Source organism: Pseudorca crassidens, chromosome 16, assembly GCF_039906515.1.
Source record: "Pseudorca crassidens isolate mPseCra1 chromosome 16, mPseCra1.hap1, whole genome shotgun sequence".
NCBI lineage: Eukaryota > Metazoa > Chordata > Mammalia > Artiodactyla > Delphinidae > Pseudorca > Pseudorca crassidens.
The window spans coordinates 41,316,510-41,340,805 of NC_090311.1; the positions used below are offsets into that span (position 1 = coordinate 41,316,510).

At 35.9% G+C, this 24,296-nt stretch overlaps 1 protein-coding gene across 1 annotated transcript in view; it reads right to left on the reverse strand.

Annotated features, from left to right (window-relative positions):
* The window catches only part of PCDH15 (protocadherin related 15), a 1,039,293-nt gene that overhangs the window by 376,408 nt on the left and 638,589 nt on the right, over window positions 1–24,296 (reverse strand). Inside the window, exons 9-10 of the mRNA XM_067710150.1 lie at window positions 21,289–21,399; window positions 2,556–2,726 (exon numbers count right to left, since the gene is read on the reverse strand). Of these exons, the coding sequence (XP_067566251.1) occupies window positions 2,556–2,726; window positions 21,289–21,399 (282 nt within the window). The remainder of the gene's footprint in view (window positions 1–2,555; window positions 2,727–21,288; window positions 21,400–24,296) is intronic.

Below are 24,296 nucleotides of genomic sequence, written 5' to 3' on the forward strand. Positions count from 1 at the left end.
GAATCTGGCAGAGGTATGACTATAGTGACACTGAAGTGACACTGAAAATTACAAGGCTAGTTCATAAAAGTTCTGTCCAATTCTTTGGGAAAGCTTGCTTTTAGAACCCAATGCTTTGATGTGAGGAAGCTCAAATAGCCCAGGAAAGACCTACATGGAGTAGAAATGAAGCCTCCAGCTCACAGCCCTCACTAAGCTGGAACCAACAGCCGGAATCAACTTGCTAAGTTTACCATTCGGAAAGTGGTACCCAGCCCTTAGTCAAAGTGCCCCCCAGCCCTTAGTCAACGTGCCCTAGCAGATGCTGTGTAGAGTAGGGATGAGGTGTTCCCTCAAGTCTGCCAAAAGTGCAGTTTTATGAACAAATTTAAAGATTGTAATTTGAAGCCACTAAGTTTTGGTGGTGTGTTATGCAGTGATTGATAATCAGAACAATTGCCTAATTTTGTAAGTAAACATATTTAATTTTTTTCTACATGGCAATAAAAATATAATGCTTAACAAATAAATACTTGCCATAAGTATTTAAATCTGTAAAACTAAAATTCTTTTTGTTTCACAGAATGTTAAAGAATGGGTTGATATGTTTAAAAATGATGACGAAGCATTCCAGTTTGATCATTCTGGAATTTATAGCATACCATTTAATTTAAGATACATGATTTTAAAAGAAAACTCTTTTTACTTATTGGCTATAAGGTTAAGTTACTTAAACTCTGTACCCCAGAGATCTCATCTATAAAAAACCATAATAGTGGTAATTATCCACAAGGATTTAAGTCAGTATTTTTGTAGAATTTAACACAGTTCATGACAAACCGAACAATCTATATAACCATTAGTCATTATTGTCATTTACCCCAAATCTGGAGCATGACTTTGTCTCTAGCATGAAACTGTATAGGAATGAGAGAGATGCTTAGTCTGTAATCTGGAGCAGAGAGGAAGGGATACTCAAAGATCCTTTATAAAGTCAATACACTTTGCTTCTCAAGCAGTAACCTCTGTCTTTATTTACTTCTCTCAGTACGTTAAGTACTGTTAAACATTCATCATACTGGTTCACTGATTTTAGTCTTATTATATCAGTATTCCCCTTCTCTTGGGATCTCTCTGGTACACCAGCTACATAAATTAACTCAAAAATAAATTAATACTAAAAATATTTTTTGTCATGATTTCAACTAAGCCTTTCAAAGAAAAGTTCAATGTTCATATCATTAAGGCTTCTCACTCATATTCAACAAAAATAATATCATGACATATAACTTTAGGTAACCTATGAATGTTTGTCTAGACAATCTCTACATTAGCTTTTTTGTCTGCAAAATTACTCCATTTAGCTGAAAATTTATATTATTTTCTTCACTCAATGCACATCATAACATTTATTCTTTTTTTCCCGGCTTATTTTTTTCATGCAAGCCAATTAGACCAGTAATCATTTATGCCAACAGACACAAAAGTGATTTTCAACCATTTAAGAGCTACTGTTATGTTAGTAAAGCTAGCAGGTAAAATACTGGATAAAGTAATTGGTAAAATATAGTATAAGAATTCTTTGAAGTGACTGGAATGCAGTGTAATTTACACTTAGGAGAAGGGATTTCTGTTCTATTCTTTTAAATATTTCAAATAGAGGACCCCCAAACCACAGTTCTCAAATGTTTGAGAAAAAAATTCAAATACCTTGCAACAAATTTTGACAGCATCAGCCATGTTACTAACCCAGAAGGCTGAATGCTTTCCAGAGGAACAGCAAAGACGTTAATCAAATAGTTCACTCCTAGGAATTTGACTGCTCTAAAAGAGAATTCATTTTTTTCTTTTTTTTTTTTTTACTTTTAAGGGAGAAATTGATATTTTAGCCTAAGCAGGATATCTGTTAGCCTTATAAGTTTTATTCTTAGGTATGTATATTTATCATCCAGGCAGGTCTAAGGTATGAATTCCAGGCTGACAGCAAGTTAAGATTTATTAGAATTATAAAAAACAAATGCAGAATTGAGTGTAGAAAATAGGTACTCATGCTTTAACTTTTTGTTTCTTTAAAATACATCTTTAACTAATAAATATTGAATATTTGAATTCAGGATTCATTAGCTCCCACCTTCAAACAGCCAAGCATAATCTCCAATAATATTTCAGGGCTCTAAGAGACAAGAGAGTATCCTGTTGACTTGTGTGTCCTCTGACTTAGGGCTGCATGTTTACATGTGAATTTAAGGAAATGCTGGAGTCATTTCTTGGGGTTTCCCAGTATATGTTGGTAACTGAAATTTGTTATGCTTTACACACAGAAAAAAAATAAAATAATCAGAGTCAAATGGGCTGTTGCTTCATGACATACTTTCTACTTTGTAAATGATGTAATTATGCATTATGACCAAAAGTTTACCCATACTGTCTCAAAATGGTTTTGAACATAAATATTTTTCAATACCAATCTAGTGAAGTTTCCTATTTTCACTGAATATGTGTTCAAAATACTTGAACAGGATCACACTGGGGTTACAGAGGTGGAAGTGAAGAAGAAAAGATGGGAGTATGCTTACCGGAGTCATCAACTCAGGTATGGCAGCTTGATAGGTGAGTGGGCGACAATCACGAGTGTTTGGCACAAGGACACAAGGAAGAAACATTGGACCCAGGTCATCTCCATCTAGAACATCCACTGTGAGGGTGGTGGTAGTGGTTCGTCGTTCATTCAGGTTTTGTGCACGGTCCTGTGAGAGAGGAAAAAAGGAAAAGAACACAAGATGGATGCAATGGTCCCTCTAGCTTGGCTAAACTGTAGACAGGTTTCGTCCAGAGTGTAGGCATCTGACCTCACTTTTCTCAGAGCATTTACTTTAGAAAATTTCCAATTGTAAATACTTTCTCCACAGCTCTGAGATGTCAACCTTCTACCAGCTCAAACTTTTGCCAGTTTTATAACCCACGACTCTTTCTCCAGGACCTAGGAATCATCCTATTGAAATGTAATAATTAATAAAGGAAGATAGAGCTTCTATCTCCCAGTGCCTGTGGGAGGGTAGTAGCCTAACTTCCATTGAAGGCTTTCTCCAAGTTGTGAAACTATCTCCCATCATGAGGATACAGGAATGTTTACTTTTCTTTGAGAAGGCCAGTTAACAAACAAAGATGACTCTTGATTCCTTCACTCCTTCCCCTACCCCAGCATTTTTTTTTTTTTGATAATGCTTCAAGAAATTTAAGTCTATGAGATAAATATTGGTTATTTGGAAAAAAAAAAAAGAAAGAAAAAAAAATGAAGGGGGTAAATAAAAGAAAGAAAACCCACCAGATCTGCTATATTCTTACTGGAGAAATGCTTTTGTTTGTCTCACATAAGATTGCCTATGATGAAGTATTTTGAGAGCCTTCCTTGTCTCCATGTAGCCTGCTGGCATCACTAAAATAACTTGTCTCCAAGTTTTTAAATGAGAATTGTTTTATTTCTTCATACTTTGGGACTCTAAAAAGCTACAATTTCTGAGAGGAGTGTCCTTGTAACAGTAAAGGGAATTATGTTCCCACTTTTTCTCTTATCCACTAGCCACAATATTGCCAACAGAGAACAGCTTTTTATTTTTTCCTGCTTTTTTGTTTTGTTTTCTTTTTCTATTTTTACTGGTTGTAAAGAAGTGTTCTAAGGCAAGATCTCAGAAACCAAAAATCTCTACTGATGGAATTTTGCAAGTGCAACCTTCCTGTAATGCAATAACTATGTGACTTTGAAACCAAGCAGGACCCTATAGGGCCCTCCTAGGTACAAATCCTTTCCGTGTTCCACATTTCTTGTTTGTAGGTTTCATCCAGTGTCCTTGACCTTCACTTAGTTCCAAAGGGAAGATTTAAACAGTTGCTAACCAGGAAAGTGAGGGAATGCAGAAACAAAGGAGGAGCAATCAAGACACAATCCTGTGAGCAGAAGCAAGAACTACAATCCTGCAGCCTGTGGAAAACTAACCACATTCACAGAAAGATAGACAAGATGAAAAGGCAGAGGGCTATGTACCAGATGAAGGAACAAGATAAAACCCAGAAAAACAACTAAATGAAGTGGAGATAGGCAACCTCCCAGAAAGAGAATTCAGAATAATGATAGTGAAGATGATCAAGGACCTTGGAAAAACAATGGAGGCAGAGATCGAGAAGATGCAAGAAATGTTTAACAAAGGTCTAGAACAATTAAAGGACAAACTGAGATGAACAACACAATAACTGAAATGAAAAATACACTAGAAGAAATCAAGAGCACAATAACTGAGGCAGAAGAACAGATAACTGATCTGGAAGACAGAACGGTGGAATTCACTGCTGTGGAACAGAATAAAGAAAAAGAATGAAAAGAAATGAAGACAGCCTAAGAAACCTCTGGAACAACATTAAATGCAACAACATTCGCATTATAGGGGTCCCAGAAGGAGAAGAGAGAGAGAAAGGACCTGAGAATATATTGGAAGAGGTTATAGTCGAAAAGTTCCCTAACATGGGAAAGGAAACAGCCACCCAAGTCGAGGAAGCACAGTGAGTCCCATTCAGGATAAACCCAAGGAGAAACATGCCAAGACACGTAATAATCAAATTGGCAAAAATTAAAGACAAAGAAAAATTATTGAAAGCAGCAATACAAAGAAAAACGACAAATAATATACAAGGGAACTCCCATAAGATTAACAGCTGATTTCTCAGCAGAAACTCTACAAGCCAGTAGGGAGTGGCATGATATACTTCAAGTGATGAAAGGGAAGAACCTACAACGAAGATTACTCTACCCAGCAAGGATCTCATTCAGATTCGATGGAGAAATCAAAAGCTTTACAGACAGGCAAAAGCTAAGAGAATTCAGCACCACCAAACCAGCTCTACAGAAAATGCTAAAGGAACTTCTCTAAGTGGAAAACACAAGAGAAGAAAAGGACCTACAAAAACAAACCCAAAACAATTCAGAAAATGGTCATAGGAACATACATATCGATAATTACCTTAAACGTGATGGGTTAAATGCTCCAACCGAAAGACACAGGCTTGCTGAATGGAGACAAAAACAAGACCCATATATATGCTGTCTACAAGAGACCATACAGACTGAAAGTGAGGGGATGGAAAAAGATATTCCATGCAAATGGAAATCAAATGAAAGCTGGAGTAGCAATACTCATATCAGATAAAATAGATTTTAAAATAAAGAATGTTACAAGAGACAAGGAAGGACACTAGGTAATGATCAAGGGATCAATCCAAGAAGAAGATTACAACTATAAATATATATGCACCCAACAAAGGAGCACCTCAATACATAAGGCAACTGCTAACAGCTGTAAAAGAGGAAATCGACAGTAACACAATAATAGTGGGGGACTTTAACACCTCACTTATAACAATGGACAGATCATCCAAATGAAAATAAATAAGGAAACAGAAGCTTTAATTGACAAAATAGACCAGATAGATTTAATTGATATTTATAGGACATTCCATCCAAAAACAGCAGATTACACTTTCTTCTCAAGTGCACACAGAACATTCTCCAGGATAGATCACATCTTGGGTCACAAATCAAGCCTCAGTAAGTTTAAGAAAATAAATTCATATCATAAATAAATGCATATCAAGCATCTTTTCTGACCCCGACACTATGAGATTAGAAATGAATTACAGGGAAAAAAACATAAAAAACGCAAACACATGGAGGCTAAACAATACGTTACTAAATAACCAAGAGATCACTGAAGAAATCAAAGAGGAAATCAAAAAATACCTAGAGACAAATGACAATGAAAACATGATGATCCAAAGCCTATTGGATGCAGCAAAAGCAGTTCTAAGAAGGAAGTTTATAGCTATACAAGTCTATCTCAAGAAACAAGAAAAATCTCAAAAAATCAATCTAACCTTACACCTAAAGGAACTAGAGAAAGAAGAACAAACAAAACCCAAAGTTAGCAGAAGGAAAGAAATCATAAAGATCAGAGCAGAAATATATGAAATAGAAACAAAGAAACCAATAGCAAAGATCAATAAAACTAAAAGCTGGTTCTTTGAGAAGATAAACAAAACTGATAAACCATTAGCCAGACTCATCAAGAAAAAGAGGGAGGGGACTCAAATCAATAAAATTAGAAATGAAAAAGGAGAAGTTACAACAGACACTGCAGAAATACAAAGCATGCTAAGAGACTACTACAAGTAACTCTATGCCAATAAAATGGGCAACCTGGAAGAAATGGACAAATTCTGAGAAAGGGATAACCTTCCAAGACTGAACCAGGAAGAAATAGAAAATATGAACAGACCAATCACAAGCACTGAAATTGAAACTGTGATTAAAAATCTTCCAACAAACCAAAGCCCAGGACCAGATGGCTTCACAGGTGAATTCTATCAAACACTTAGAGAAAAGCTAACACCCATCCTTCTCAAACTCTTCCAAAAAACTGCAGAGGAAGGAACACTCCCAAACTCATTCTATGAGGCTACCATCACCCTGATACCAAACCCAGACAAAGATACTACAAAAACAGAAAATTACAGACCAATATCACTGATGAATATAGATGCAAAAATCCTCAACAAAATACTAGCAAACAGAATCCAGCCACATATTAAAAGGATCATACACCATGATCAAGTGGGATTTATCCCAGGGATGCGAGGATTCTTCAATATACACAAATCAATGTGATACACCATATTAACAAACTGAAGAAGAAAAACCATACAATCATCTCAATAGATGCAGAAAAAGCTTTTGCCAAAATTCAACACCCATTTATGATAAAAAATCTCCAGAAAGTGGGCATAGAGGGAACCTACCTCAACATAATAAAGGACATATATGACAAACCAACAGCAAACATCATTCTCAATGGTGAAAAACTGAAACCATTTCCTCTAAGATCAGGAACAAGACAACAATGTTCACTCTCACCACTATTATTCAACATAGATTTGGAAGCCCTAGCCTCGGCAATCAGAGAAGAAAAAGAAATAAAAGGAATACAAATTGGAAAAGAAGAAGTAAAACTGTCACTGTTTGCTGATGACATGGTACTATCCATAGAAAATCCTAAAGATGCCACCAGAAAACTAGTAGAGATAATCAATGAATTTGGTAAAGTTGCAAGATACAAAATTGATGCACAGAAATCTCTTGCATTCCTATACACTTATGATGAAAAATCTGAAAGAGAAATTTAAGAAACACTCCCATTTACCATTGCAAGAAAAAGAATAAAATACCTAGGAATAAACCTACCTAGGGAGACAAAAAGACCTGTATGCAGAAAACTATATGATACTGATGAAAGAAATTAAAGATGATACCAACAGATGTAGAGAAATATACCACGTTCTTGGATTGGAAGAATCAATATTGTGAAAATGACTAAACTACCCAAAGCAATCTACAGATTCAATGCAATCCCTATCAAATTACCAATGGCATTTTTTACGTAACTAGAAGAAAAAAATCTTAAACTTTTGTATGGAGACACAAAAAACCCCGAATAGCCAAAGCAGTCTTGAGGGAAAAAAACGGAGCTGGAGGAATCAGACTCCCTGACTACAGACTATACTACAAAGCTACAGTAATCAAGACAATATGGTACTGGCACAAAAACAGAAACATAGATCAATGGGACAAGAAAGAAAGCCCATAGGTAAACCCACGCACTTACGGTCAACTAATCTATGACAAAGGATGCAAGGATATATAATGGAGAATAGAGAGTGTCTTCAATTAGTGGTGCTGGGAAAACTGGACATCTACATGTGAAAGAATGAAATTAGAACACTCCTTAACACCATACACAAAAATAAACTCAAAATGGATTCAAGACTTAAATGTAAGGCCAGACACTATAAAACTCTTAGAGGAAAACAGGAAGAACACTCTTTGACATAAATCACAGCAAGATCTTTTTTGATTCACCTCTTAGAGTAATGGAAATAAAAACAAAAATAAATGGAACCCACTGAAAATTAAAAGCTTTTCCACAGCAAAGGAAACCATAAGCAAGACGAAAAGACAATCCTCAGAATGGGAGAAAATATTTGCAAACGAATCAAGGGACAAAGGATTAATCTCCAAAATATATAAACAGCTCATGCAGCTCAATAAGAAGAAAATAAACAACACAATCCAAAAATGGACAGAAGACCTAAATAGACATTTCTCCAAAGAAGACATACAGGTGGCCAAGAATCACGTGAAAAGCTGCTCAACATCACTAATTATTAGAGAAATGCAAATCAAAACTACAATGAGGTATCACCTCACACCAGTTAGAATGGGATTCATCAGAAAATCTACAAACAACAAATGCTGGTGAGGGTGTGGAGAAAAGGGAACCCTCTTGCGTTGTTGGTGGGAATGTAAATTGATACAGCCGCTATGGAGAACAATATGGAGGTTCCTTAAAAAACTAAAAAGAGAATTACCATATGATCCAGCAATCCCACTACTGGGCGTATACCCAAAGAAAACCACAATTCAAAAAGACACACGCACCCCAATGTTTATTGCAGCACTATTTGCAATAGCCAGGTCATGGAAGCAACCTAAATGCCCATCTACTGACAAATGGATAAAGAAGATGTGGTACATACATACAATGGAGTGTTACTCAGCCATAAAAAGGAACAAAATTGGGTCATTTGTTGAGACGTGGATAGATCTAGAGACTGTCATACAGAGTGAAGTAAGTCAGAAGGAGAAAAACAAATATCGTGTATTAACGCATGTATGTGGAACCTAGAAAAATGGTACAGATGAACTGGTTTGCAGGGCAGAAGTTGAGACACAGATGTAGAGAACAAACGTATGGACACCAAAGGGGGAAAGCTATGGGGGGGTGGGGATGGTGTTGTGATGAATTGGGCAATTGGGATTAACATGTATACACTGATGTGTATAAAATTGATGACTAATAAGAACCTCCTGTATAAAAAAATAAATAAAATTCAAAAATTAAAAAAAGAAAAAAAAGTCAGTAAAAATTGGCTTGATGAATAAATAAAAATATAGGAAAAAAGAAACAATCCTGCAGTGATAAAGCAGGACCCTGGTTCCTGCTCAAGGAATATATGTAACCATATATTTGAGCTCTTCTGCAGGAACTAAGGCCCCCACCCAGGTGGAGAATGGTAACTTCAGGGTGAGTATAAGATTCCTGAAACACTGCCCTGTTACCTCACCACCAACCAATCAGAAGGAAGTCTGAACACAGTGGAAGATAACAAAGACTCTGACTCCCCCCTCCCCAAACGATTAATGTGATTAACTTCCCCTTTCCCCCTTTAAAGACTTTCATGGTCAAGCAGAACCTTTAGATTTGGTTCTTGGACCCGAGTCCACCTTCTCCAGGTTGCCAGCCTCCTGAATAAAGCAACCTTTCCTTTTCAACCAACAACTGTCTCTTGAGTATTAGCTTTCAAGTGGCAAGCAGCAGAACCTGAGTTTGGGAACAACTCTAGTATTCTTTGACGTTTAGATCCATTATAAGACAGACTGTGGTCAAAACATGGGAAAAAAGTTTAAATTTCCCAAGTGTGGGGATTCACTAGACCCTCAGAGTTCATATACAAATTATTTTAAATTAAAGACATTAGAGATTGAACATACACAAAAAGAAGCCTTTTCAGAGTTTTCCTTATCTTATTAAAAGCAGAAGCTGCCATGAATCTCTTCCTTGGGAGAGTTTTATAGCCATGAGAAAAGGAGAAAAAAAAAAAAAAAAGAAGAAGAAAAACACTAACATCTACATAAACAGACATTACCACAAACTTTCTTTGTCTCCTGTTTACCCTCCCTAGAGACCTGCTCCTTGTTCCCAAAGAAGTATTTTCTCCCTCCTCACGCATGAAGTGAGGTACATAAAACCTCATCTCTAGCTGCTCAGGGAGCAACTTCTTTTGTTAGCGCTCATACGCATATACTTTATTCTTTCTAAAATACTTAATGAAATATTTTATTCTTTCTACTGTTAAAAACTGTTTTTGGGGTTTTTATTTTGTTTTGCTTTTTGTTCAGTTTAATTTGAAAGTCGCCAATTAGTAAATCTAAGAAGGCGGAGAAAAACATTTTTCCTTCTCAAGAAGGGAATAAACATGATCAAGATTACACTGATAATTATGATTGGTTAAACTTTATTTTATTTTATTCTATTCTATTCTATTCTATTTTACTTTATTATTTATTTATTTATTTTTGGCCTCAATGCACAGCTTGTGGGATCTTAGTTCCCTGACCAGGGATTGATCCCGGGCTCTGGGCAGTGAGAGCACAGAGTCTTAACCCCTGGACTACCAGGGAATTCCCCTGATTGGTTAAATTTATGGGGTATAAAGATTTTTTCTTAAAGTCCTTCTTTAATTGTTCTAAATTTTCCATGTCTGTTTATTATATCTAGTACAGTTGAAAGTATAATAGGAGTAGCAAATGACACATGAGACAACTTTGGTGGTCCACAAATAAATTTTTTAAATTATACTTTAAATGTATGAATTGAGTATATATAGAAGACTCTTAATTTAACATAAATTATTTAGAAAACACAACTGGTTCATCAAACCTACTATTTTTTTTTTTTTTTTTTTTTTTGCGGTACGCAGGCCTCTCACTGTTGTGGCCTCTCCCATTGCGGAGCACAGGTTCCAGACGCGCAGGCTCAGCGGCCATGGCTTACGGGCCCAGCCGCTCTGCGGCATGTGGGATCTTCCCGGACCGCGGCACGAACCCGTGTCCCCTGCATCGGCAGGCGGACTCTCAACCACTGCGCCACTAGGGAATCCCAAACCTAATATTTTAAGATTATGATTGTGTAGGGGAGCAGAATTTACCACCCCCAAATATGTCTCTTTGGCATACAATTATTTCAGGCTGATTATTTTTAAGAAACTGTAGACACAGAAGTTTTGAAAACTGGGTAAAAGTTACCCCTTTGTATGAGTCATTTACGTGTACTAGGGAAATCTCCATTTGTAAAGGTGTCTCTCTGGCTGCACCAGAAAGAAGGAGATGAACTTATCTCTAGAAACTTATCATGCAGATGGCAACAATTTAAATCTGCATATCAACTTTACCCTTGTTTACTGAGCTCTTTCAGGTAACCTCCCATAACTGACCTTCTACCCTCAACATCTTCTTTTGTGTTTAGCTGAAGATGGTAATTAAGGTGAGGGCTTCTGCCATTCTGGAGTAGAGTTACCCTATTTTCCTGAGTTTCTCCCATGTATACAGAAGGCATATATGTGAGGAAACTTTTGTGTTTCTTCTGTTAATCTGTTTTATATCAATGTGATTATTAGATCAGCCAAAGAATCTAGAAGGGTAGAATGGAAAATTTTCCCACCCCTACAACTGCTTAGGATGTACTTTTTAAAAAAGACTGCATCAATCTAAAGTTTAAGAAAAATATTGAATGAATACCATTTTATGTGATATTGGATGTGTTACTGGCAGAATGGCGATTTCCTCAGTTCTTGCCCTTCTCAAGAGAAATAATTCAGTCTAGAGGCATAGAGCAGTATTAAATAGCAAGAGTTTTATTAAGCAGAGTGAAAGTATGCTCCTGAGAAAGGATGAGAGTGGGCTGTCTGGAAACCAGAAGTAGTCTCGCAATGGGGCAGGGTTAGGATTTTTAGAGTGGTGGTCCCTCCTTGTGTCCTGCATCATTTAACTGACAAGTTGATTGACAGCTTTAAGTTATATAACTTTTCTCCTAGTGTGCAGGTGCTTACCCATAAGCACCAAAGCAAAACCCACGTGGGTGGGGGGAGGCAAAAACCGCAATACTAATTTATTAGAAATATGGCACAATGAACCCTGGATTACCTTGAGTCACCTTTTAGGTCTTGGTGCACCTGTGCCAACCTGTGCTGGCAGGTTTACCTTGCTTGGTCCTGATATGGCTGGAAACTTAGCAGTGGTCCTTGACTAGAAGAGGGAAGATCTCTGGGCATGCTCTGATTACCAGTGTCCACATAGGGAGGGAAAGATGACCCCATCCAGGATGGGATGGGACCCACTCAAGTCTGACTACCTACCTAACAGATGTGGCAAAAAAGTTTGTAATATCCCAGAAGCAGTATTTCTATACTTGCATGTCACTCAACCTTACCTCTCATATGTTACAGCCAAGTCACTGTAACAGACAAAGTATAATGTTTTCTATCCTAAGTCTTTCAGTTTGTCAGCAACAAATCTATTACTATTCTCTGCTTCTTTGGGTTATTGTTGCCACTCCATAACATGGATACAACTGCATTAGAGAGGGTGCATATTTACCAAAATACACAATATAGGCTTTTGTCTTATACTGGGAAAAGAAATTGCTTACAAAGTGTTGAGCTATAAAATCTCGATTTTTAAGTGGAAACTGAAAAAAAAAAAAAGGAAAAGATCAGATAACCTACTGTGGAGGGGAAAAAATAATTTTCCTCTACCCTTTTAGGTTCTTAGATAAAACCCCTCAGTAGTAAAAGACAGATTAACAGGAGTAAAACAAACAGTTTAATAACATGTATACTTCCTGTATACAGGGGAGATAACCAGGAAAACTGAGTAACTCCCCAAAATGGCCCAAGTCACCACCTTGAATACCATCTTCAGCTAAAGACAAAAGATGTTGGGAGGGGAAAGCCAAATTTTCAGTGGAAGCACAGTAAACAAAAGGTATGTTTGTTATGCAGATTTAAATCTAAGCCTTCTCCATTGATAAGAGTTTCTAGAGATTTAGAGTCATCCTTGTCTTCCTGGTACAGACAGAAAGACACCCTTATAATTGGAGATTTCCCTTGTAAATGTAAATTGCTTCTACTGGTTTTCAGAGCTTCTTTTCTGTCTGCTGGGTTTTTTTTGTTTGTTTTTGTTTTTTTGTTTTTTTTATTACTTAGCCTAAAATAATTCTTATGCTTGCTGAAATAAAATTCATAATTTATGGCAAGATGAGAAAATTCCCTCCCCTTTAGTGTGTATTGCACATCTGCATTATTCAGACCTCCTTAGGAAAAAATATTCCTTCTAATCCCATCAATGGTCACAACTCCTTAGGAGATAACCTTCCTTCTTAATCTTGTAAGGAGTCATGATGACCCATGACCCACTACTCTTTGTACCTATAGATCTAGGTTGTGTAAACTGTGTAAAATATGTCATTTAATGTACAGCCCTCTGTCTCAAAAACCTATATAACTGTGCTTTGACCTCTAATGGGCAGAACAGTTCTGCAAGCTCTCTGAGAGGTTGTTCCTGAGTTATAATCCTCAGTTTGGCTCAAATAAAAATTTCCATAACTTTCTTAGATCACTTTATTAATTTTTTTTGTCAGCATGCTAAAGAGGCATATTTTAGAGTGACACATTCTGCTTCCCTTTACTGCTACTGGGAGCAGAGATATAGTAACAAAAACTACCAACATGTTTTATGTGTACATGGAGATTCCCCAGAATTTGCCACCAATAAATATAACATGTTATAATGAAATATGAAAATAGGCCTCATGCACATTCCTAACTTGCAAGCCTCTGGAAGGTGTTGTTAATCCATGATGCTCTTTTTCCAGTTCAGAACCAAATTTGATCTTAAAATACTGTCTAAAGCAAAGCCCCTGACAATTAAGATAAAAACCGAAAAGAAAGGAATATTTTACTCTTTCTAGTATAATGCTGCTGCTCACAACTCTTCTGAATAAAGGAAATAACATTCTAAATTGGGAGTGGTATAAATAAAACATAATTATTTACATAAATATTTTATATGATTTCATTAAATTTACATTTGCATTCATTGTTATGTGAAAATCCAGTACATATTAAAAACTAATCCCCAAAATCCTTCCTTCTCCTCTTCTATTTTCCTTCATTTCTTTTCTACCATTTTAAAAATAAGGTAACACTTTAAAATTTTAGACATTTAAAAATAAGATATTGGGCTTCCCTGGTGGCGCAGTGGTTGAGAGTCCGCCTGCCGATGCAGGGGACACGGGTTCGTGCCCTGGTCTGGGAAGATCCCACATGCTGCGGAGCGGCTGGGCGCGTGAGCCATGGCCGCTGAGCCTGCGCGACCGGACCCTGTGCCACAACAGTGAGAGGCCCGCGTACCGCAAAAAATAAAATAAAATAAAAAATAAGATATCATTAATTTAGGAAACTGTGACTGTAACTGGCAAGCAAGAATGTATCTCTTTCAAAGTTAACCAAGTTTGACGGTTTCATTTGTATTTTCTCAATGTGCGTTATTATTTCACATATCATTTATATATTTGCTAACATTAAACATTTAATTATATGAAACCTTTATTTAGCTTCCATAACCACTGTGAGTATAGTTATGCAAGTAATTGCAGGTGATACAAAGAATAATCCAGTATAAAAACTGACATGCAGGAATTTAAAAGCAGAGAGATAACTACAACGTAGACTCAAAGAGCCACAAAGAATATTCATCAGAGTGTGAGATTTGACCTAGCTGAAACATTCTCTCAACGCCTCATAAGGAAGTGGTATTGACCTTGTCACTGAATCACTGAATACTTAGCATCTTTATTCAAAGCCTCCAATCATCTGGTCTCATAACATCACAATACAGTATTATAACATGATATCTGACATATCAAAGACATGCATTTTTAAAATTAATTATTTAATAAATAAGTAGAAAATTTCATCAATATATTGTAAGGAAGAACTATTCTTTGTTTCAGAAAAGGAGATCTGTGCCTAGTAGAATTTCAAAGAAAGTTACTTTTATAAATAGCTCAGAGACAACTAACTCATTGTCACAATCCACTTTTTACAAAGCACATTTTTATAAAACTGCAAATATTTCAACTATGAAAATGTTAGAGAAATAAAACACCTCTAACCATCAAATGATAAGTAAGACTTCAATTCCTTCATCTCAATAGAAAGGCTTTCTTGCTATAAAATAGTTTAATTGCACACTATTCTTTGATCAAACTAGAGATAAATGCTAATTTTTAATTCACCTAGTATCTGCTCTATATTTAGAACTGTATTAAGTCAAATATTGGTTATGTGGAGTGGAGCCAGGAAAAATCTGGACTCTAACAAATACTGTGAAATTATATGAAACCTGGTTTTAAAAATGAGTATGAGACAAAAATGCTGATGTTCAGATTTATTTTTGAGGCAATGTCATAGGAGCCTTGGAATAAAGAGACTTCTAACACTTACATACTTAGTATTCAAGTAGTTTGTAGTTGACAAAATGGCTAAAGGCACCTACCAGACTCACTCATAGATACATATATTAAGTACTCTTTCATTACCTTATCTGGTATTTGCAGTAGAGAAAGCAAAAAAAAAAAAAATGGCAACATAATTAGAGTTGCCTTGAGTCTTTTGACTCTAACTCAGTTACCTAAGACCTTAGAGGAATCTGCCATGCTTCTGTTCACCAATGGAAGATGGTCTATCACCAACTGAAATTTTAAAACTTACCCTAGTAACTTGATTCTGTTAGATTTCTTTATTCGAAAAAGAAAATAACAGCAACAAGTTTGCCTGGGTCTAAATCACTTTAGAAGTGTGTTCCTTTTTTCTTTTCTTTTCTTTTTCTTGAAAGTATCTTTTTTGTTTAACTAATTTTCCTTAGCTTTTATGCATACTAGTAAACAGAATACTATCATTTTGCTTACTTATAAAATTTTCAAGCAATATCTTCATTACTTGAAAATTTTATAAATAGTTCTTAAACCATCAACAATTATCCTCCTATTTCAGTCTTACTCTCCAGAATATGCCCAAGAAACTGGCAAAACTAAAAACAATGGTTGTAATATTAGCACTTATTCCACATATCAGTAGGAGGTAGACATGAGGAAAGGTCAGGATAGGGGTTATTCTGAAAAGTGATGTATATAGTTTGAAATATGAAAGTATAGACAGTAATTTTTATATCCAAACCTATATAATTGCAATGTTTTGAAGAAGAGCAGAATATGCCACCCCAAAATATGCTACATTGGCATATTGAGTATTTTACATTAAAGTTTCTTAAGAAACAGCCAGTGCAAGGAGGACATTTTGATCATCTTTTGTCCCCCTGAAAGCAGGACATAGATCTTCCATATGAAAAGAACCCTCCCTGTACCAGGAGAATAGAGGGCATCATTATCACCAGAAGTAGGGAACTTAGGGCCAAGAGGCTGTGTAAAAGTACCATGGTCCTTTCTAATGTGATACCCTGAGCCCAAACCTCTTTGCCTTGTAAATTCTTCAGAAATTTGTAGTTTCCTTGTCTAAAAGACAGCCTGCTTTGGTCACTTTTTTCAGTCTCATATTTTTTTATGGAGCTCCTACACATACATTATTAAATTTGTTTTTCTCTTGTTAATCTGTGTTATGTTAATTTAATTTTTAGGCCAGCCGAAGAACTGTAAAAAATTCAACAAACTTCAGTTAAACAGAGTCAGGAGACCAGAAGGGGGAGCCCTCACACTTTGCAAGGACAGCATAGCTCAACAAGAAGAAGAATGCCTCCTCTTCCATCCTTACAACAGCTCAGCTAATGAAAAGCCATGGTCTCTTTGTTTACTATAGCTCTCCCAACTTCTTATCTCCCCCTCTCTCTCCTTCCCTTGTTTTGTAGGGACTTGCACATGGCTCACCGTGGTTGTAGACCCCAAATTGCAATTCCCTTCTTATCCCAAATAAACCCATTTTTGCTGGAGAAATAACGGGCAGTCTATTTATTTTAGGTCAACAGAACCTGGAAGGGAAGAAGGAAAAAGTTTTTCATCCCTACAGTTTACACACATTTTTTGCATACTCGAGTCCATTAAGAGAAAAGAGAGAGCTGAGAAAGATATAGTATCATATATTTTTTAAATACAGTATCTTGTTATGAAAGATAGTTATGTCCCTTCTCTAGATTTTTGATGTATGTGAAAATATGGAATAGCACTGCTAATTGACAGAATAATCCAAAAAGTATTCTTGCTATGAGTCTTAATGAAATGTAAATCTTTTCTTTCTGACAATTATTTAAGGGCTCTTGAGTAGTTAAGAGTCCTTAAGATTTCCCTCAGGATAACCATAATACAGAAAGAGTTGGCTTGAAGATATCGATGTATAGAGATGGGTTTGATTTTTTTATGATTTAGGGTAACACCAAAATTGGAGTTTGTGGTGACAGAATGTATCAGAAGTTTCAACAAAAGGAAACCCCTGACTTTTGTACTTCTTTGAACTTCCTTTCCTAGATTTTTTTCTCCTTTTTTCTGGAATTTCATTGCCTCATTGGCTATTCATATTTTTTAAAAAACGGTGTGGGTAATACTGTTGCAAAAATTCTAAAGAAAATAAGTGACAAGTTTTCTAATGTGGGTCACCCAAAACTCTTGCAATTTATTTAAGAATCATAACATGTTCACATGGATAAAAAATCATAACATGCTCACAACTACAAGAAATTTGAATGATTCCTTTTGCAAATCAATCAAATCTTTGTACTCTAAGCAAAGCCAGGCCAAATCTGAGTAATGTTCAGTAATTTATCATCAGACCTCTAGCTTCTTAGAAACCATCTACTTTAAAGTCCAAATTGATTGCTCATATTTCAGCTCTTCTTATGACTCCAAGATAATAAGTAGGTTTTTAATTGACATAGTTTACATTGTACATTGGTTTACATACCATCAATAAAATAACTACAAAGAATATAAAATAATAATTAAAAGATATTTTAATATATGGGTATCATTATTCTATATAAATATAAGAATATAAATTGTATAGATATTGATATATATGAGTAAGTAAATGTTTAACAGCCAACTGAGACAAGCAGTCCCGACTGAGGCTTGAGATAGATGGGTCCCAGGCAAGACATTTACAACTAGCCTCCTGTTTATACTTTGAGATAGAAATAACAACAGGAACAGGATGAATAGCTAGACTTTGTCTCCTGTGGACACTGTAAGATAACAGTAATGGCAGGGCAGGGAGGGGCTAAGTCTTCCTGGGGTAAAAGATAAGGAGGTCACAACTCCCTTATTCTTGGGGTCAGGGAGACCTCCCAAATTACACTTGCACAGAAAGTTTCCTCAGGAAACGGGGTGCCAGACAACAGTAAGTTTTGCTAACTTCCCTGAGCCCCTCACACTGAAATCCATCTTGGCTAAAGAGGGCGAAGGCACATGGGGAGGGCCCTGAGACAAATCAGATAGGGGTAAAAGCAAGACGACTGGTCAGAGGAAAACAAAGACCTGGAAGCCTGCCCCCTTATAAATGATTTAAACTTCCCGAAGATGTGACTCTTACTGAGCCTGCCCATGTGTCTATCCACAATATTCCTCTCTTGTCCTCCAAAGGGGACAAAAGCCAGGGCAGTGTTGCAGCCAGGGTTGAATCCCTGGTTGGGGAACTGAGACCCCGTGTCAAGCTGCCACAGCCATGGCTACACCACAGGGCCCCCAAGAACGTGACTTGGAGCATTTGTCACTTTCCATACTGTAAATATCTCCCACCATGGCCACAAATGAGGTCACTGTACTTGGAGTTGGAAAGAGATGTCCAAAATTGGCCCTCAAAGCAAGCGTGAGCCATCTTTTCAGCTCCAATAAGCCACTGTCTTAAGTAAGTTATATATCTAAAATGTAGAGGAAATAGGCATTTTTCTTTATAACTTGTGGGAATGTGATGTGCTGCAACAATTTGGAAGATAATATGGCATTACCTACTAAGATGAAAAGTATATGTATATGTATGTATGTATATACATATATATACATGAATATATACAATTTTTCTCATAGTAACTTTATCTTTTAATTATCTATTCATGAACAAGTAAGTACTGGTACTTAAGAGGTTTATGTAATACTGTAATGATATCAGAATATATTCCAAGCATTAGTTTAAGCACATTTTTGTTTGCTAACTTGCTAATCCTCACAAGAACCCTATGTGGTATATTTCATTAATATCCCCATTTTACTACTTAGAAAACTGACATACAGAGTATACCAAAAGTCACACGCTAGGAAATGGCAGAACTAGGATTTGAATTTGGGCAATGTGGTTCTAGAATTCATGCTTTTACCACTATACTATACTCCCTGCCTCTCAGGAGAATCATGAGATTAGCTATCAGTTCTGTGTCAAAAACCAAAAATAAACAAAAACACCTTAAGTATAGTTGAATAAATTGTGATATATCCTAATTTTAGTATATTATATAACTTTTAAAAGGATATAATCTGAAAACTTTTAAAAACACTAAAAATCTTATAACTTCCTATATTTAGCATTCACATTTTGTATCGCATAATTTACATTTGTATAAAAATTACTATTACAGATAAATTCATGTCTTCATTCAATTTCTCACCAATTCCATTCCTTCCTTTCGAGGATCCATGTATATCCTGTTATTTCATAATTTTATCCTTGAAATGCTAAAATCTTATCAGTCTTTCCCCAGTTACGAGTAGTCTAGCAAATTGGATTTGAATTGTCCCAGATGTCTTTATAAATAGTTTAAAGTAGATGACAAGTCAGAAGATTTATTTTATTTTATATTTCTTTAAAAAAAAACACCTCATTTTAAATTGCACAATAAAAATTAGCTTTCAAATCCATTCCATAGCAATCTGACTTTTCTGTAAATTTTATTAGAGATTCTGAGTCAGAAAGGAAAATTGTACCTTTTCTCCACATTTTCATTTACATAGGAAAAAAAGGGGTTCAGTGTTTTTGAGGAATGATGAGGGGCCCTCTTTAAGAGGTTTTACTTTTTCCTACATCTATAGTTTCTACTCTAGTCTCTGCTACTGAGCCCTAAGACAACCCACATTGAATTGGAAAAAAAGAAACAAAACAAGTATTTTGAATGAAAGTCTAGAAATCTGTCTTCAGAAAACTAGATTTCTATCTATACCTACCCACACACATATACTATATATGTAAACATGCATGCCCTTTCTGCTGAAATATCTCTAAAAAAGACAAAACATGGCCACTTAGCAACACTTTCTCGCATATAAACTTGTTCAGAACAGCTGATGGAGGATATTTCCTTTTGCCACTCCCTCTTGTCTTTCTGTTCAGCTATAAAAATATGATTACAATGCTTAGGGGTTATTAAAGGTACAGGCTGGCTTCAGAGTCTAACTACCTTTTCAGAATATGGCCCTGCCACTTATTATAGGAATTTTTTCAATGTCAGATGCTATCTGTCGCCAGCCCTGTTAGATTTTTTTTTACTGAAATACTAGCCCAATTCTCCTCCTTCCTAACAAATTATTATTATTTTTTCAATATGCCCAGCCCCAGGAGACGAACCATACTTGCTTGTCATCCAGAGATGATTGTCTCATTCCCCTTTACCACCTACAGACTTCCTTAACTTTACCGTCTGCTATGCTGACTCATATTCCTGTTCTGTGTGGGGAAGCTGGGTGGGAAGGAGCTTCCTCTCAGATAAAAGCAGACAGAATCAATGAACATAAGAAGTCCTAGTTTTACCACCCTTATACTCAGACTTGAATTGCAGTCGTGATGCTTATGTGCTGGTATTCACTAGCACCAGAGCCATAAGCATCACAACTGCAAATGGGACATAAGGCATTGGAAAAACAACCAAATTTCAGGAAAAGACGGATTTTAAGGACAGAGGGAACCTGAGTCCTTGGTGATGAACTGTCAAATCAACTCTTGAACCACATAAATCTAAGAATTTTATTAAAATAATAATGATAATGACAATAATAATGTTATACAAGCAATTGTTTTTCAGGTTTTCTGTTACTGCAGTCCATATATGTGGGTTATGATCATAGTAGCTTAGATGTAGTGAGCAACTACTCAATAAAAGATAAATGATTCAACAGTTCTCTACCTTTAGTGTACTTTGAAGTTCCCTGGGGAGCTAATAAAAAATGCAGGTATTCCACTTCTACCTTCTGAAATTTTTATTCAGAGGGTCTGAGGTTGTGTCCAGGAATCTGCATTTCTTATACACTCCCAAGGTGATTCTGCTGCAGTCATTCGGTGGATCATGCTTTGAGAAATACTTCAGTATGAGCTAAAAACAAATTATTGAAGTATATGAGTGATTCAAAGAGTGAAGAATACAGTGAGTGGGAATAATCTTCCTACCCCATTCCATCCCACTTCCTATTCAGAAGACTATAATATACAAATTACACTGAGCACAGGGCTACCCTGTTGAGGTCACAGTGAGCACATACATTCTGGGCAAGTTCTGTACTTCATAAATTCAGAAGAGGAAAGTAAGAGAAATTAAACACTCACATTAGCTTGGATGATGACAAAGTAGCGAGTCTTGTCTTCGTAGTTGAGCCTCTTCCTTAACACTACATCTCCAGTCAACATAAGGGGGATTGCAAAGGTGTCATTGGATGTCTGCAAATAGGTAAAGATACACATTTGAGATCATCTGAACATAAGATGAATTAGACAATCTTATATTTCAGTTTAGTCCCCTAGAAAATTATAGACAACATGTTCATCATCTGAAAACAGGATGTGAGTGTAAGCTTCAGATTTAATATTCTTATTTCCAAAAACTTGTCATTCTGATCAATAGGTCTCACTTTTGATAATGATAACCAGGAAACTTACTTCTTGTAAGTTTTTCATATATTATTAGGGTTACCCATCAACAGCCCTGGGATACTTCTAAGTCCAGATATCTGAAAAATCTTTCCTATTACCATATTATCTTTTCACAATTTTTTTTTAAACACCGAAGAGTTCAAAGATTGCAATTTGTGATTTCTACCTAATATCCCTTTTCGACATTGGTGCCCATTCTGTATTCTCAGTATTTTCAAGTACTGTATTAAATACAACTATTAACTTGAAACTTTGTGTTTTTGTGAAAAAGAATGTGCTGTAGCTTGTTTTTTGTTTGTTTGTTTGTTTTGTTTTGTTTGTTTTTCCAAGCCTCAGAACTGCTGTTCATTAGTTAAGTCTCCTATCCTGACAGGGGTTGAGTTTCTTCTTGGCAACATGCAGGTTATAAGGGCAACTTCCAAAGTGCCTTCCAGCAATACTGCTGTGGCATGAGCAGCCCTCACTGTAAGACAGTATAGTCATTCCTCAAGGGAATATAATTTAGGAGATCTGTCTCTCAGTCTTAAAAAGACCTTACATCACTTTTTTGTTTTAGTGCCATTTTGAAGACTGATAAAATAGTCTCTAAATTATGACAACAAGTCAGTTTTACTTTTAGTATTGGAACTTTTTTGGTTGATTGTTTTGTGCAGTGGTAGGCGTGCAAGTGATTGTGGGCAGCAGATGAAATACTTAGATTCTTCAGAAAAAGGAGGAGGAGGTGGGGGAGAGGGAGGGGGAGAGGCAAAGCAGAAGGAAGAAAGCAGAAGAAGAGGGGAAGGGAAGGAAGAAAGAGTGTGTGCATGCTTGTCTGTGTGTGTCTGTGTTTATACACTCAGCTGACACAAGGGGAGTTACTTAGAAACAGCGTTAATGAGAGAACAGCTGACTCAAATCTTCTATCTCAAGTTCATTTGGGGGAATGTGGGCAAATTAACCTTCAATATCTAGAGTTGTGATCTCTCCCTCTCCATCTTTTTCTCCCTCCTTCTGTGACCCCCTCTCTTTCTCGTACACACACACAGAGTATACAATTGATAGATATTTTTTAATGATTTATTCTGTGTTCATGCAATTGGCTTTGCAGGTCTTTCTTGGATTCAGTCATTTAAAAAGTAACATTTTAAAACATAAATATAGAAAATGTGCCATAAAAGATATTTACAATTAAAAACAGGCGTTTGACATTTTCCCTAAATTTTTGCCTATTTAAACACTGCGGGACTCTAAACTATGCCAGGGAGAGTAAAAATTGTTTAATCTAAATATCTAAGTTAGTTATGGGGAATACTTTAGTTGATAATTGCCATATACACTGTAAAACACAACTCAGTGTGTTGTTATAGGGTTGTTAACTTTCAAAGACTCAATAACTGTAGAGACATATATCAATTCTAGCGTGTTTATGAAATATACGGTGGGTTGCTTACCGAAACGCCACCTCATCCTTGGAGTCAGAACTCCAAATGAGTTCAGATAATTGGTGGCTTTGTGCTTTAGGGGAGGCTATGACCCTAAGTGGGGTGAGTTTTGACAAATCTAATCCTACCATGGAAAATCCACACTCTTTGCCAGTGATTGTTTTGGAAATGTACGTGAGAGCTAATTCTAAATAATCTGAAGAGTTTTTCTTAATTGTAAAGAGAGAGAGAGACAAGAAAAAAAAGTGTTCCCTTCTCTGCTTACAGATGCTTTTATAAGGATGTAAAACCTGGAACCATCAGCAGCCATTTTGGAACTATTGAAACAGTTAATCTAGAAGTAAACAAAATGCTGAAAATGGAAGAGCAGAAAATGAAAAGAAGCTGGCTCTGTGATATCTCTGAGTTGCTTAACAAATCCTGATACCTCCCCTTCTCTGAACAACCTGTTACAAGAGATAATACATGACTTTGTTGGCAAAGTCACTTTAAATTCAGTTTTCTATTATTTGCAACTGAAAGCACTTTGATAAATGATTATCTCCTGCCTATGTGTCCTCATCATGCAGTCCCCTCTCTTTTCCATTTATGCCATGACTCTTTGCAGGTGACATTTGCTTTTAATTTTCTCCTGCCTAAACATTCTATCCGTCATTTCTCTGGATTATAAATCCTGCAAATCTTATTCAGTAAAATCTTATTTGTCATCCAATTTAGGATTAAATCTTTGCTCTTATGTTACATTATTTTTTCCAAACAGCATTTGTTATTTGTGCATTTTCTGCTTTCCCTCACAGATTTCTCAAGGATCTCTCAGTCTATGATGTGGAAATACTTACATTTATATTTCTAACCAAGTAACGTAATGGATGTTTGTGATCCTATTTTAGCTGATAATTTTCATTGGATATTTATAGAATTATTACAAGCATTGTAGTTAGTAATTAAGGATTATATTGTTCTTAAGAAAATTTTTTAATTAAATCTAATTCTTATTAGCTAAGTCCATCTTTTATAGATATCTGAGATTTTAATTGTGCTAGGAGTTTCATAAATACTTATGTTCCAAGAAACATAAGGAGAATATCTGCTTTATGATCAATGCTGTTTATAAATTATTGCATATGAAAAGCCTTTGTGTTAAAATTAACTTACTAATGAAACAAGTATTTATAAAGTATCCATTCTGTCTTGAAAAAACAGAATAATAATCATGAGAAAAATTAGAAACAAAATGTGGATAAATGTTTAGGGTGCTCTTTA